At 41.0% G+C, this 14,190-nt stretch overlaps 1 protein-coding gene across 1 annotated transcript; it reads right to left on the bottom strand.

The window, feature by feature from the left end:
* Nucleotides 1–8,382: 8,382 nt before the first annotated feature.
* On the bottom strand, nucleotides 8,383–13,825 carry LOC121085505 (carboxymethylenebutenolidase homolog). The gene is made up of 5 exons (XM_040588228.1): nucleotides 13,620–13,825; nucleotides 12,885–12,992; nucleotides 10,852–10,994; nucleotides 10,330–10,421; nucleotides 8,383–8,647 (listed from the first exon to the last, which is right to left on the bottom strand). The coding sequence occupies exons 1-5, from the start codon at nucleotides 13,823–13,825 to the stop codon at nucleotides 8,468–8,470; spliced, it is 729 nt and encodes a 242-aa protein (XP_040444162.1). The 3' UTR covers nucleotides 8,383–8,467.
* Nucleotides 13,826–14,190: the final 365 nt, after the last annotated feature.

Raw genomic sequence — 14,190 nt, 5'->3', positions numbered from 1 at the left:
GCAAGGAGCAGACTAATGACCAGTTCATTGTTCCAGTGTATCAGAAAATCCTAATCCTCACAATGGTAGTATCCTTATGTTGCAGAGACACAGAGCTCCTTTCAGCTCCACAGGCAGATCTCAGCCACATGGCAACTGTCTGCTGACGTCTTCTCTCACACTCCATAGACTGAGAATAGTTAAGGCACCAACTCTCCAAACTAGACCGCTACAGAATTAGGTGGAGGTTTGCTTTTTGGAACTGCAGGCCAGTCTCAATGTTTGTAATGTGTACTGCAAATGGAGTACCTTGCAGCGTATCCCATTACTGCAAGACATGGCTGCATTTTGGAATGTAACTGCTGTAGGGCACTGAAAATGAGTGTGAAAGATTTGTGGGGCGAAGGGGATTGTATTTAATACCCCTTGTGTGCATATGAAACATTCATATGCACGTATTCAGTGTGTACATCCAATATCATATTCAAAATACATGGCATTCATTCATATTTCTGCCAATGACAATTTTTTTAAATACGTCATATAATTTACCTTGAATGACTGTTTACTTTAAAAAGATTTCTAAAAACAGAATACACACTTCTGTTTCAGAACATACTATATTTTGAAGCCATCTCACATTGCTGGAAAAATTATCAGAATCACTTTTTACTGCATCATGTTCTTAATATTCTATATATTCTATATGTGCAGTCAGTTCTGTAAACAGCAAATTACAACGGAAGCATACTGTGCTCTGCATCATTTCACAGCAATGTTCCTTTGTGGTTTTGAATTATGGAAATACATCACTCAAACTGCCCTGGTAATAGTTTAATGAATGGGAGTAACAGTTCTAACATAAGGCTAGAAATCATAAAGAGTGGGATTTCTTGGAGAAGAAAAGATTTATTACATGTATCCACTAGTCATTAGCATATCAGCCATGTATCTGGTGTTTGGGAGTTGCCATCCAAATATATCATGAATCACAATCACAGCTTTATCTGTGCTGGCAGGTGGTTTGCAAACATACGCCTTGATGTGCTCAACTTGCACCTCCTGCCTGCCGCCCTCATAACCAAACCTGTCTCCAATATCACATGGGCAGCGCCTCAATTCATTAGGCATCTAGGAATCTGCAGGAAAGCAAAAAGGACAAACAGTAATATAATTTATTTTCAGTAACAACTGTAATCATGGATCATAATCTTCAAGCAGCCCCCACAGCCCCTTCCAGACACCTAGTAATACCCAACTGATACTGCAAGTTTAGAAGTTAAAGCTCCAGGTGTTTATTGTAAACAGGCTCTTGACACCAGCCCTCTCTGGCTGCCATAAATATTCATGAATTCCAGGTCAGTCATCACAGCGCCAGAGTGTGGTAAGGCCAGAAGAAAGGCTTATGTCAGTCCACCATTCCTAGCTTTCTGCCTGGAGCAATCCAGTGTGTGATAACTACTATGTGATGTCCCCACACACTGTGCTTCATAACAATTCCTCTCACGTGGTCTTACATCTCCTCTTCACAGGCCAGCACCTGGTAACCCCACAGTCAACGCACTGCTTTGCTGACTACCTTTTCTCCTCAAGTTTTCATCGTGCATGTCCCCTTTCCCTTGCTCCATGGGGAATCCAAGGCTGCTGCCCTACATGCACTTTTCTGGTCCTTTGTACCACCTGCTGCATACAGTCCTTTCTCAGGGAACCCATCATTAACTGACATCTCTAAAAGTTCTAACAATCAACTCGAGAAAGTAAATCAGCAGAGGGTTTTCTCTGAGTTACGTGCTATGTAATCTGAACTAAGAGCGGTCAGAGGAATACAGAGACGTATACCAATGTTGTGCATATAACAAATTCTCATACATCGCAGATACATAACTTCTCTCTAGAGGTATACATTTTAAAGGACAAACTGGAAACTGCTCCATTTCTCCTCAAGTGAAGAAAGGTTTCTGAAGAGTTTATGACCAAAGAGGTCTTCTCAGAAGAATCCCCCAAGCCCAGCTTAATTTCTTGTTCCTTTCAAGTGGAGATAGGCCTCTGTAGCATCTCTTTAAACCCAACTAACTTTTGGTGCCCCCCCACCTCTTTCCCCTCCACCAAGCAGTAGGTGGTCATACACAGAGCCTTTTTTTCTACCTTAGTCTGATAAGCTGTTTAACCTAGGCCTGCCACCACTCTTAAGCAATAAAAATGGCACCGTTTGCTTACTAACAAGAGCTAGTCTCTCTTCCTGTGCTGTGCAAATGCATGCGCTGGAATGATATTCCTTGGTCTGGCTGGTCCTGTTACTGAAGTGAAATGCAGCATGCTGGCAATACAAATAAAATGCACTCTTCAATGCTTAACTATTCTTTGTTAGCAATATATCTAAACTATTTATCCCCTTCTAGATTTTCTAATTCAGACAGATGTCAAATAAGACCTTTAATACACTCCCAGTACTCCCTGCCCTCTTCAATTTCTCTGCAAGTGTGTAACATGGTAAATGGTATTAAAAACAAAACAAGAAAACACAGTAAACAAGAAAACAAATTACCCTGAATGCTGCCTCTTTACACCAGTTATGCTCTTTTCACAGGACTATGCACTTTGCAGTGATACATGGAGAGGTTCCCAGCACCAAGAACTGGCCCCCTTCAAGGACGTTTCCCAACAATGACTTTTCCGAACAAAGCTTGCCTCCTGACCTTCTGCAATCAATCACCACATAATCTCCAAAAGATGCAGCTGGACTTTAACTTGCCAGTTAGACTTACTGATATTACAATGAGGCAAAAGTACCTTTTCTAAATCTCAGGCAAAGCAAAGGCCTGAGGCTTTAAACACACTCTGTATAACTGGCCAGATTTAGAACAACTCTCCTACCATCATGCTTGCCAACTGTTTTCCTTCACAAGCAGTTCATCTGAGCAGTAAACCAACAAAAATTGATTTCTATTTAAGTAAAAGACTTCTTTCTTTTAAAACATATCTGTTTAAATATATGTTTAAACACAAGCTTTGTTTAAACAAAAATAACAGTATTTAATAAACAAAACCAATGTGCTGCATCAATAAGTTTTTTTAAAAAACTTAATGACTCAAAGAATGTTTACAAATTATTCACAGAAAGCAGTAAATCATCTTGTATTGCTGAGGCTATCCCTACAAACAAGCCAGAAAGCACAGCATAACCTTCCTTTGAACAGAACGTGTGCTTGGTAAAAAATACTAATTAAACCAACATGGACACAGATTTCCAAAATTACGTAATAGTTCACAGAAGGGATTAACAGAGATGTTGAGTAGACCATGAGCAAAACACTATTTTTCTCACCACACCCCACTGAATTTACATGGTACAGCTAAAAATACATTTAAATAAAAATTGCAAGAACCTATGTTTTCAAAGTTGCTTGTTAATTGAATTCTAATTTTCACCTACATGTAATTCAATCACCACAGATTTAATGAGCAGAAGGTTGTTAGTTTAGGAATCTGACTGTATTCGCAGTTTAGATCAGCTCTTTGCATTTGTGAAACTTCAAATGAAATACAGTTCAAACATGTCTTCGTTCAGACACATGAAGACTTTTAACATACCAAGTACTCAGGCTTGATTTCCACCTAAGAAATCAGCTGCACTGTCATCTCTTTTGACTTTTTTTTCAAAGCTTCATGAAGTGTAAGTTTCACCATGACTTCAAAATGCTGCATATCTTGCCTTTTAAAAAAAAATTACCCACTATACTTTACAGTCTCACAGTTTTAGACACTTTGTCACATTTTATCAAGCCCACACAAGATATCTGGCATTTCCATTGCCTTGATTTACTCTTCCCAGTTTCCAGATTTAGGCTATCACATAAGCGCCATCTATAAAATAAAGCCTAATAGCAAAACAATTTTGTTAAGACCCAGTTTAGGCAGAGTCCAATCTCTGAACTCCTAATATTGTGGCCATAGCACAACAGCATCTGTGCTGTTCTCCCACCACAGTGGCAAACCTAGGGCTACAGCATCAACAATGAAATAGGAAACAAGGCTCAAAACAGCTCTAGTTTGAAACACTTCTGTGCTTTCTCCTTCATCCCTCCATTTATTCTTCCCATTACTCATTAACACCTCATCAGCCCTTTTCCTGCTTCCTCTGTGGCATGCCATCAGGGCAGCAGCTCCCTGTTGCCTCATCCAGGGAGCTCTGATCCACAAGTGATAGGAGTGCCAGACATGAAACTGGAAAAAATGGTCTCCACTACAGTCTGTATCATAGCAGAGGCTTTCCCTACCTTTAATGAGCACTGGATGCTTGGATGGCAGAAGTTCAGATTTACTAGGTGCTATTCTTTGAATGCTACTTCTTCAGTGGTATATATTTGGGTTGCCTAAGGTGCATCCCTCCTCAACTGAGTTTTAGTTTGCTGAGCCATTTTAGTGTTATTTTGCACTATTTGGCCAATCAAGTTTAAATAACAGAGAATTGTGAAGAGATTAACTCAGCATTTTGGAACTAATACTATCTGTCATGGTTAAAATCCCCTTAAGCAGTTCAGTATACCTCTATTTATATTTGTTCATATGAGGAAAAAAGATCTTACTCACGATGAGCAAGCATAAACAGAATACCCTCAGGGTACAATTCAAATCATGCTTCTTCCAACTCATTGGCTTATCAAGTTTTAATGATATCCCAAGGCAATCTGATTTTGCCACGTACAGGAGATAAACCGATAAACATTCAGCCGTGCAAAATGAAATTCAGGGTGTGACGATGTGTCATGGCCAGGGCTCCCTCTGAATGGAGTTCCAAGGAGGAGGTGGCATCCCTCCCTGTATCATAACCCAGCAGGCTGCAGTGCCTTGCTGCACGCAGGGGCAACGTTCAGCAGCTTCGCTCACTGCAGCTCCCCGCTTAACAGGAAGGCAGGTTTCCTGGCAGCGGTGTACCTTTACTGCGGGATTTGCCTGGGACCGCTCAGGGTGTTGATTATCGTGGTTGGAGCCCCTAGAAAGTCTGTTTCATGACAAGCAGGGAGAGGGGCTCCACCTCGTGGGCATCTCCTGGAGCAAGTACGGCCGGGGAGATGTTAACCCCCGTGCTTTTAATGCAGTGCTGGGGAGCTGCCTGCCATAGCCATCTGATCTGGCCTGAACAGAGTTGCCCGGGCTGAGCAGCTAGGGGTTACGTACAGAAAGCGCCCCTCTCTCCAGGCGAACCACCCTCCCCTTGCTGCAGGCGTGGGGGATCCTGCCTCGGTACAGCATCTAAAGACCTGGAGGAAAGTTTACACACTCCTTACCTGCACACTGAAGAGGGTGGATGAGGGCAGAGGGGAACGAACTGGGATATGGTCAGGGCATCCACCACCACCGTCAACCGGCCAAGCCTAGGAAGAATTTATCGGGGGCCCCAGAAGCCATGGCACCTGTGGCCACATGCTGTGAATGGCAGGAGAGCCTGGGTCCCCAGCATGGCTGGAGACACCGTGATGACCTAGGGCTCAGCACATTTGGAGAGGAGTAGAGGCAGGATTTCACACCTCTTCTCTAAAAGCTGTTCACACAACCCAGAGCTGCGTTCCACACGTGCTATCCCACGGCTGCAACACCCAGCTCATTAGCTTCAGCTAAGGAGGCTGAGGAGATGAAGACACGGACTCCTGAATCCACCCAAAAGACCTTTTATTAGTCCAAAACCCACGCTTATATATCCTCGTTCGCTGTTCACATGCACCATACTAAAATATCTTTGGTTAATCTTCACACACTTCTTGGCTACGTATAATTGGTTAATTACTAAGCTACAAACACACTGAACTTCTTGCATTTTTCTCTCTCTCTCCCTTCTTATCTCTGTGAGTCTCATGTTCTCAGCCAGCTGCCGACGTGGCATTGCGCATCCGCTCCAGCCTTGCTTCATATCCCGTTTTTCTTCCAGGCGTTCAGCCAACCTTATCTTACTTTCTTTCTTCTTTAGCCTTCAAGGTCCTTCACAGGCATCGTGGCCTTCAGCACTTGCCATAAAGCTCTCTACAGGAGGCTCCCCACTGAATGCTTATTTTTAAGATGCTGTGGTATTTGGGAAAGCGAACAGGAGAAAGCTGTTGCGCAATGTGTGTTTCTAGCCCACTTCAAACAAGTTTTTAACACCAATGCAGCCAGTATCTTTCAGTTCAGGACAAGCTACAGCAGACGCTGCTCTCCCAGCTCCCTCAAGTTTATATTTTTCTGATTAGCAAAAGCTTCGCCACACTCACCCTTGTCTCTTACAAAAATTATGTTATGTATGGCACTGCCTTCACAAACCCACAGTACTTGGAGGATTTTTCTGAGGTCATGAAGGCACACAGGGACATGAGTGGTGCCAAGGAGCTCCCTGAGATCTGTGGGAATGCTGCACGATCAGGATCTGGATGTTTGGCTATATAAGATACTGTTAGCAACCTGATGCGGCCATCTGGGGACATGGGCTAACACAGACTGGGGTCATCATGTGGAAAGCACCGAGTTGGCTCGGAGATTTTGGGGGCCAGAGGAGGCTTGGGGTTGAAGGTGCCCCTGGAAGGCACCTTGTCCGATTCTTAGCCAGACGGCGCCACTCGAGGCTTCACCCTACGGGTTTTTGAAACTCTCCAACGAGGGAGATTCCATCACCTCTCTGGGCAGGTTGCTCCAGAGCTTGGTTGTGAAACACCCTCCCCTCAGAGCTCAGCGCTTCCCCCAGCACCTGCTGCCTCCTCACTTTCCTCACCTTCCCCTGTGCTCTCGAGAGCCACAGCCTGCAGGTGGAAGCGGGGAAGGGGGGCAGCACCTCTTCGGGTCCGCCCAGCACCACCTGCAACCTGGTCTAGAGTCACAAAGCACAGCCAGGGAGGTACTTAAAACCCCACCATACACATGTATTTTTCTTTTAGCCTTCAGTCTGGGTGCTGGAGGGAATCTATTTCAGCAAGTGGGTGGTTGGTTGCGGAGCAGGGGACCGCCACTGCCAGCTTTGCAGAGGCGCGGCGCCCCAGCAAGAAGGGCAGCCGCTGGAGAGAGACCCCCATGCTCACTACAGAACACCTCTCTGGGCTACAGCACAATGCCTGTATTTTCCACTTCAAATTGTAGTCTCTCTAACTGTTGAACATCCCCCATCACCATGTCTATAGCACTGCCTCAGTTGATACAGTGGCCCAAAACGCAAAGGCAGATGTGCCCACTGGCCACACTGGGAGCCGAGCAACGCGGGGTTTGTACAACACCTCTAACCTGATGTCTCCTCTGCTCACAGTGGCTTGTTTAACATAGCCTGCTGAGGTGCACAGCCAGCCAACATACTGTGACCCATATCACTAACACTGATAGGGTAGCAATGTGGGAAAGTGCTGAAAATTCCTGGTGTCAAAGGGAAAGCAATAGCCATGCAGGTTGCTAGCCTTGATTTACAGCTACTTTAACAAGGCAACAGAGTGAGAAACCGGCAGATGTAGAAAATAAAAAGGGGCATGGGTCCCTTGGAGCATCTCTAAGTAAACTCAAGTTGCCAAGTCATTACCAAGGCAATGAAAAAAAACCCAATAAAAACAAACAAACAAACAAACAAAGTCAGCAAGTCAAAAAACCTGGAGCCAGTGTGGTGACAGGGATTTTTATTATTGTTTACATGTTGTGCACTTGGGAGGTGATAAGGGTGATAAAGGTGAAGAACTTGATAGAGAAACAAGGGATATAATGTTAATATAATAGAATATAGCAAAGGGTATACTGTAAAACAAACAATATAATCAGGACTGAATGGGGATACCTGTTTTCCAGCCCTGTGCCTGATCACCACAGTCTGGACCAGGACAAAAACCACACAGCGTTGGTGCCTGGGTTACTAACACAGCCAGGAGGGATTGGCTATGTTTTTTCCTTGATGTTGATGAGGGAATACGAGAAGTGCCCTTGTTAATATTGCCAACAGATTACATGGAGGGTGCTACCTACCAACATTGTATCTTCCTAACTCCTTAACACAGTGAAGTGTTTGTTTCGCACATGGGAAATTCTGCTCAGTACAGGAGTATACCTGAGACAAATGTTTTGTAGTTAATAAAAAAAAAAGTCGGTATGCAAACCCAGCGTATTTCCATGTAAACACCTATGAGCATCAATCATCATACCAAAATAAAGCATGAAATTATTCAGGTAAATTCATGATGAGGTCATGCTCACTAGCAAAGACAACTGGATAAATGATATCATTACTATTGATGTCGTAATGCAGAAAAACAAAGCAAATACAAAGCAAGATAAATTCCAACAACTTTTTAATGCTTAATCATCCTTTAGTCTAACTTTGATTTCACAATTTTATGTAAGTCTTGTAAAAAAACGATTAAGAGCTATAAATTAAAGTGTTCCTATTTTTATTTATGACAATTTTCAAAACCAGATCATTTTCCTTTGACTGTTTTCCTCTCAAATTAAATTAAACACTAATCTTGAAGCCTAGTGTTATTTTACGCTTTTGTCAAATGAACATTTTGATCCAATCAATCATATCTTTTCTAGCTTCTTCAATATAAGGTTTATCAGCAGGTTTCATATCTTCTGGTTTCAACTGTGCAAACCCATGAACTTGTCCAGGATAAACCTTAATTTTATATGCAACTCTACAATACTGTTTCAACTTCTCCTCCAATAAGGTGATCTGTAAAAGAAAGCAGTTTTCCATTATGTTGTTGTTTTTTTTTTAAGTCTGCCAATCATGCCATTTCTCATATCTCTACATCTTTGTCTTTTCTCCATTGTCACACCTGAAGCAGGTTCTGTTGCTTAGCAGATGAGAAAACCCCTCTTTGGAATGTAAGACTAAAACATTTTTTAAAAGTATGGGTGAGTCTAAGAACCTCAACAGTTAGTGCAAAGATGGTTTGGTAAATCTCACTGCCATAAAGGAACATTTCTATTCAGAGACTTAGGCTTGTAACCTAATTTTGAGCTCTGATCTGGAGAGAACATATTCCCTAAATCTCAGTGACTCTCAGTCCAAAACATTTTGATAGGCTTAGTAACAGAACTTAAGAAAACACAGAGGGTTTTTTAGTTTACTGTATAACAAAGAGACATTGCTTCCGCACAGTTTTTTGGTAAGTACACACATGCTTACAAACAGAGTAATAATCATATGATTATGTACCTGTATACATGTGTAGACATTTTTGTGCTCAGTTCCATTAAAAAGTCAGAAAATAGGAGAATGAACACTTACTTTGCCCCTGCAAGCTTAATTTTACTCATTGTGCAGATTAGAGATAGTACTGTAATTATTTTCATGTTAACTTCCCTACACAGAGAGAGAGAGCTCTTTATAATTCAGTGCAGAAAATAACGTATTTGAGGGGGTTTTCGGTTTGGTTTTGTTTTTGGTTTTTTTTTAATGTAGACATTTTTCTTACATAATCTGGACAGATAGTTCAGAGAGAAAGCTTCAAGAGAAAAATGTATGGCTTCAGTGTGTAATGCATGATGGAAAAAATACATTTATGAAAATTGTGCCCCTGGGAAAAAGACACTTTCACCATAAAAAGGGGACAGGGAATGAAGGATTTGTTCTGTGCAGAGCAGACACATCTTTGAGGTACAGATCAACATGCTGAATAACACAGTTAAAAGTAAATATTGGCTTCTGCATTCCCAGAGCACACTGCCAGTTCCTCAGTTAGACCCTAGTCCTACACAACAAACTGTGCTAGAGGTGGTATGTTACTCTTGTCACCGAAGAGAAGGAATTTTACTCACAGAAGGGGGCACCAGTTTCCTACCCATATATTTATCCAGCCTCTCAGATATGCTTACAATAGGGGTTATATTGTGTATATATATACAGATGACAGTCAGAAGTCAAAAAAGAGTCCACAAGATGTAGTCAAAATTCATGCCCAGTCTTCTGGCACAGTTCATTTTGTCTTCTCGTACCAAAAGCAATTGGTCCACATCATTAGAAAGTTCAGTTACTAAGCTGAAATTACTTTTTTCCATTCATATTTCCAAATTCAATGGTCAAACTACCTGTTTGCTTGCCCATAGCAATAGTGTCCATGTCCATGTTTTTGAGACATTTGGCTCAAACCAGCTGGATTTCCCTGCCCAGTTTCACACTCTGCTTGTCCAGCCACTCAGAGACTGATGACTGGTCTCTAGTGCATTTCTCACCTCAAAAAAGCAGCTTTGAATAACCTGAGCAAGATATGGGGGAATTTTAAATGTAAGCAAAACAATCCAGCCTGTCTGATTTTTCATACCTGAAAACAGTTTCTAACAAGCTAGGGTTTCTGTATGAGATAAAAGAACTATGGGAAAAGAAAAAGCATTTCTAGTACAAGAGCTTACCTGATCATATGAAATAGTGTGGTCTTTCTCACCAAAAATGAAAAATGTGGGATTTAGTAAATTGTATCTTTCTTCAGAGTCCCTAATTATTCCTATAATGTTATTGAGAAACAGTCTGTTAGTGAGGTTAACATCCTTGCAAGATAAATAACAAATTAAAAGACAAAATTTATATTTAGGTTTACTGGTTATGTACATTTTTTTAGATCAGGACAGTTTCTATTTCGATGGAGAAAAAGGCATTTGGAAAATATATTTCTCCACTCTCCAAGCACTAAAAAAATATATAAATATTAGAGAATTACTGTGTAAAAGGAAGCAATTTTTTTCTGCTTTACAGCATTCTTAAATTTTTATACCAATATAGCATATTGCTGAAATAACCATAATTAAAATCTGCAACTCACCTTATTTGAGTATAAGAGCTGAGTATTTACAGAAGGTGTTACAAAGCAATAACTAGAGTTACAAACTATGCATAGCCATGCAAACCCATGTAAGTTTTCATGTGTTCTACGCTACCATAGAGGGACACCCCAGCGGTTAATTGAGGATTTTTCAGCATCAAGTGATGTACTGCCATTCCACCCCAGGAAAACCCAACGATACCAATCTTCTTTGCACCGCTTTGTTCCTTTAGATACTTCAAGACAACATCAGCTTCCCTAAGACATATAAACAAAAGTAAACTAAGGAATCTATTGCAGAACCAATACTTGACAATTTAAGAAGTAAATTAAAAGAGGTACATGATTTTTTCTGCATCTGCACCCCCAATCATTTAAAATAGAGAATACTTAAAAAACCTATTTCAGCCCTGAGCAGTGGCTTCTATTCTTAAATGGGAGTTAACATCTCTGGTCCTAGTTTAGGGAAGTACAGGTGTAGGTACTTAAATACTTACCTGAATTGTGACCTGCTCCTTTCTTTTCAAAATAAGCAAATTTTTAATTGAACCACTTTGTCTAGGACAGGACAACTAAAGACAAGACATATCTGCAAGTAGAACAACATCTTGCATTATGGATTGTAGGAATAGATAAGCTTCACTGTGCTATCTCTACAGAGTCCACCTATTTAGATAAAGATTTATCCTGAGTATGGCATTCCTGTTATATGAGGATATTAAGATATCCTACCATGTCCACATGTAATAATACCATATTAAAGTAGCAATTACTCAAAATTAAATTGTCAGTAACTATAATGTTTAAAAAACAGGTATTGCATGAGGTATAATGCAAAAAATATGAAAATTGGTTTTAATGTAGGCCAGAGAAGGTCAATTATTTTTTTAATTGCTAATTTCTTAGGTCTCAAGAGTTTTATCTTTTTCATTATCTGCAGTTTTATTTTTAAATGCAAACTGCATATATTAATAACTGTATTTTTAAATATTAAACATATTAGTAAGGTCATCACAGGTTTGGTTAGGCTGACAAAAAGAAATGAGAATGACATGAGGAGGAGATCATGTCCTGAGCCTGTAGCCAGGGATTGCACTGTGCATGGATGGGATCTCTCGGGTTTGGTTTGTGTGGAAGGGTGCAAAGTCATGGGAATGTTGGATTCCTTGTGCTCTGTGGATCTGACCTAGAAGCAGCTACCAGTGAAGCCTCAAAAGACAGCACAGGCATGTCCTTGAAGTGTAAATTGTTTAAGACAGGGTTCAAGTACCTGCTCACTCTTTGGAGCAGGATTTTTTACAGGTGTTAGTCATTTGTCTTTTCAAAAAATTTGCTCACAGTTTCTGCAACTATACAGTCAAAGCTTTACTGAGAGGTGTTGAAGTGAGGCTGTGACCATTGGGACCTCTTGAAAAGGTCAGAAGAATACTTGTGGCTTACAAGATGATAGCTGAGTAGTAGGGGGGTATCACTGCCTCACTAACATCTTCTGAAGTTTTAGGTTGTGGTGATAGATACTGAAGAAACAGTAATGTCTCCCATAACTCAGGGAAGCCTTGTTACAGGCACCGCTAGGCTCTACAGATTTCACATGTCCTCTATTTCACACGGCCCTCTATTTCACATGGAGAAAAATGGTATAGCTCAACAGATATATCTCAGGTTTTGGGCAGTCTTGCAAATTTTTATGTAGTGCAGCTCAGGAGAATATCATCTGCACTTAACTTATCTACAAAGCAGAATGCAAGATGGGCAAGTGACAACTGGCAGATAACATGAGCAGTTGTGGAAAAGACTTCCTCCTTATCTTGAGGAACTGGAGGCAGAATCAGCCCTTGCGGGTGAGAGTGCTGGGTATTTCATAGCCTGTGAAATACTGGCTATGAGCCTGTGTGGTCAATATAACGTAGTTAGAAAAGGGCCCAGGAAAACAAGACGGGGACAATAAGCAGGGACGGACAGAGCAGATGATCCTTTCCAAATCCCAGCCAAGACAATGCACAGAACCACAGAAGAACTGCCCAGAATAAGCAATTGTGTGTGTGCAGACACCTTGCCATGCTGTGAGGTGCCACTTTCAACATTTCATACAAATTCTCCTCTTTTGTTGGATGCTTTTTAAAGTTCAAGTACAAATATATATCTTACTTGTCTACTTTCGTAGGATCATGATGTTTCATCCAGTCAGCAAAGTCAGCCCAGTGATCAGTAGTTTTCCACGGATCTGTGCCCTTGAAGAAGTCTGGGCAGATGGTTCTGTGTGAGACATGGAATCAAGCAAACTTTTAAGTCCAGGTAGGGAGAATCTGTGGATGTCTAAATGTCTCCTAATGTCTTCTGCTCCAGAGTACACATGCACATGGTTACTATCTGAATCATATTCTACTCATCCTGTTCTGCCAATCAGCGTAGCTAAAAGTGTGTATCTTTGTACAGAAAAAAAAAACCCACAAATAAACTCTCATTATTTCCTTAGACATACTTAATACAAAATAAAGGGGATTAAGCAACTCTCCTGATTCTATTTAAGCACATATATCTCCCTGATAGTAAAAGCTAAAGCAACTATTCAAAAGGTTTGATTCTGAAAAGTTTATACAACTTAGATACCAACATTTATCTTTTAATCACCCACACTGCCACAGAAGCACAAACACTGGCACTTCGTGACTCTGCTTGTGGCTTTGTGCTCAGGTAGCCATTTTTGATGGGTCGTTTTTAGTGACCTCATAGGAACATTTTGTCCCTTTGCATTTTTATTAACTCAGACTGAAACGGTATGGTTGCCCAATGTGTATGGGAAATACCATATGACGTGCTTAGCTTTGGGCCTGGAGATCTATCAGTGCATTTAAGAGGAAGACAGGAAAAACAGTTGCTTACATGTATCCATGACCTGCAATCAAATCGACTATATATCTAATATCTGGGAACTGCCATCCAAATATATCATGAATCACAATCACAGCTTTGTCTGTGAAAAAAGATGGTCTACAAACATATGCCTTGATGTGCTCAATTTGTACTTCATGTCCAAGGCACCCATATCGAGATCTTTCTCCAGTATCATATAGAAAAGGATCAGCCATTTGGAAACCTAGAAAAAGGGAAAAAAAGAGAGCAAGAAAGTCAAAATGATTTGTTAACACACATTATTATGGGCAAATAAAGACAAATGTGGCCTGCAGAAAGGAGTTCAGTAACTTCTGTAAACAGCATTGACATCCTTGTCTGAAAGGATAGCAGAAAAAAAGCAAAAGCAACGGTCCAGTGAAAAATGTCTTAGTCCCTTATATGTTATTGAGAAGAAAAATACCAGAAGCAAAGTTATAAAACTGCAAACAACCTGCACGTGTAGGTCCTGACTTTCGTGGCACGTTTGTTTTGCTCCCATGCTGCTCCATCAGCACTGGTGTGAAGCAGTATGACTTGAGATGTCACTCTGTCCCCAGGC

The sequence above is a fragment of the Falco naumanni genome, chromosome 3 (assembly GCF_017639655.2).
Source record: "Falco naumanni isolate bFalNau1 chromosome 3, bFalNau1.pat, whole genome shotgun sequence".
Classification (NCBI taxonomy): domain Eukaryota; kingdom Metazoa; phylum Chordata; class Aves; order Falconiformes; family Falconidae; genus Falco; species Falco naumanni.
The sequence above is the reverse complement of the archived record's forward strand: the minus strand, read 5'-3'. Positions and strand labels throughout refer to the sequence as shown.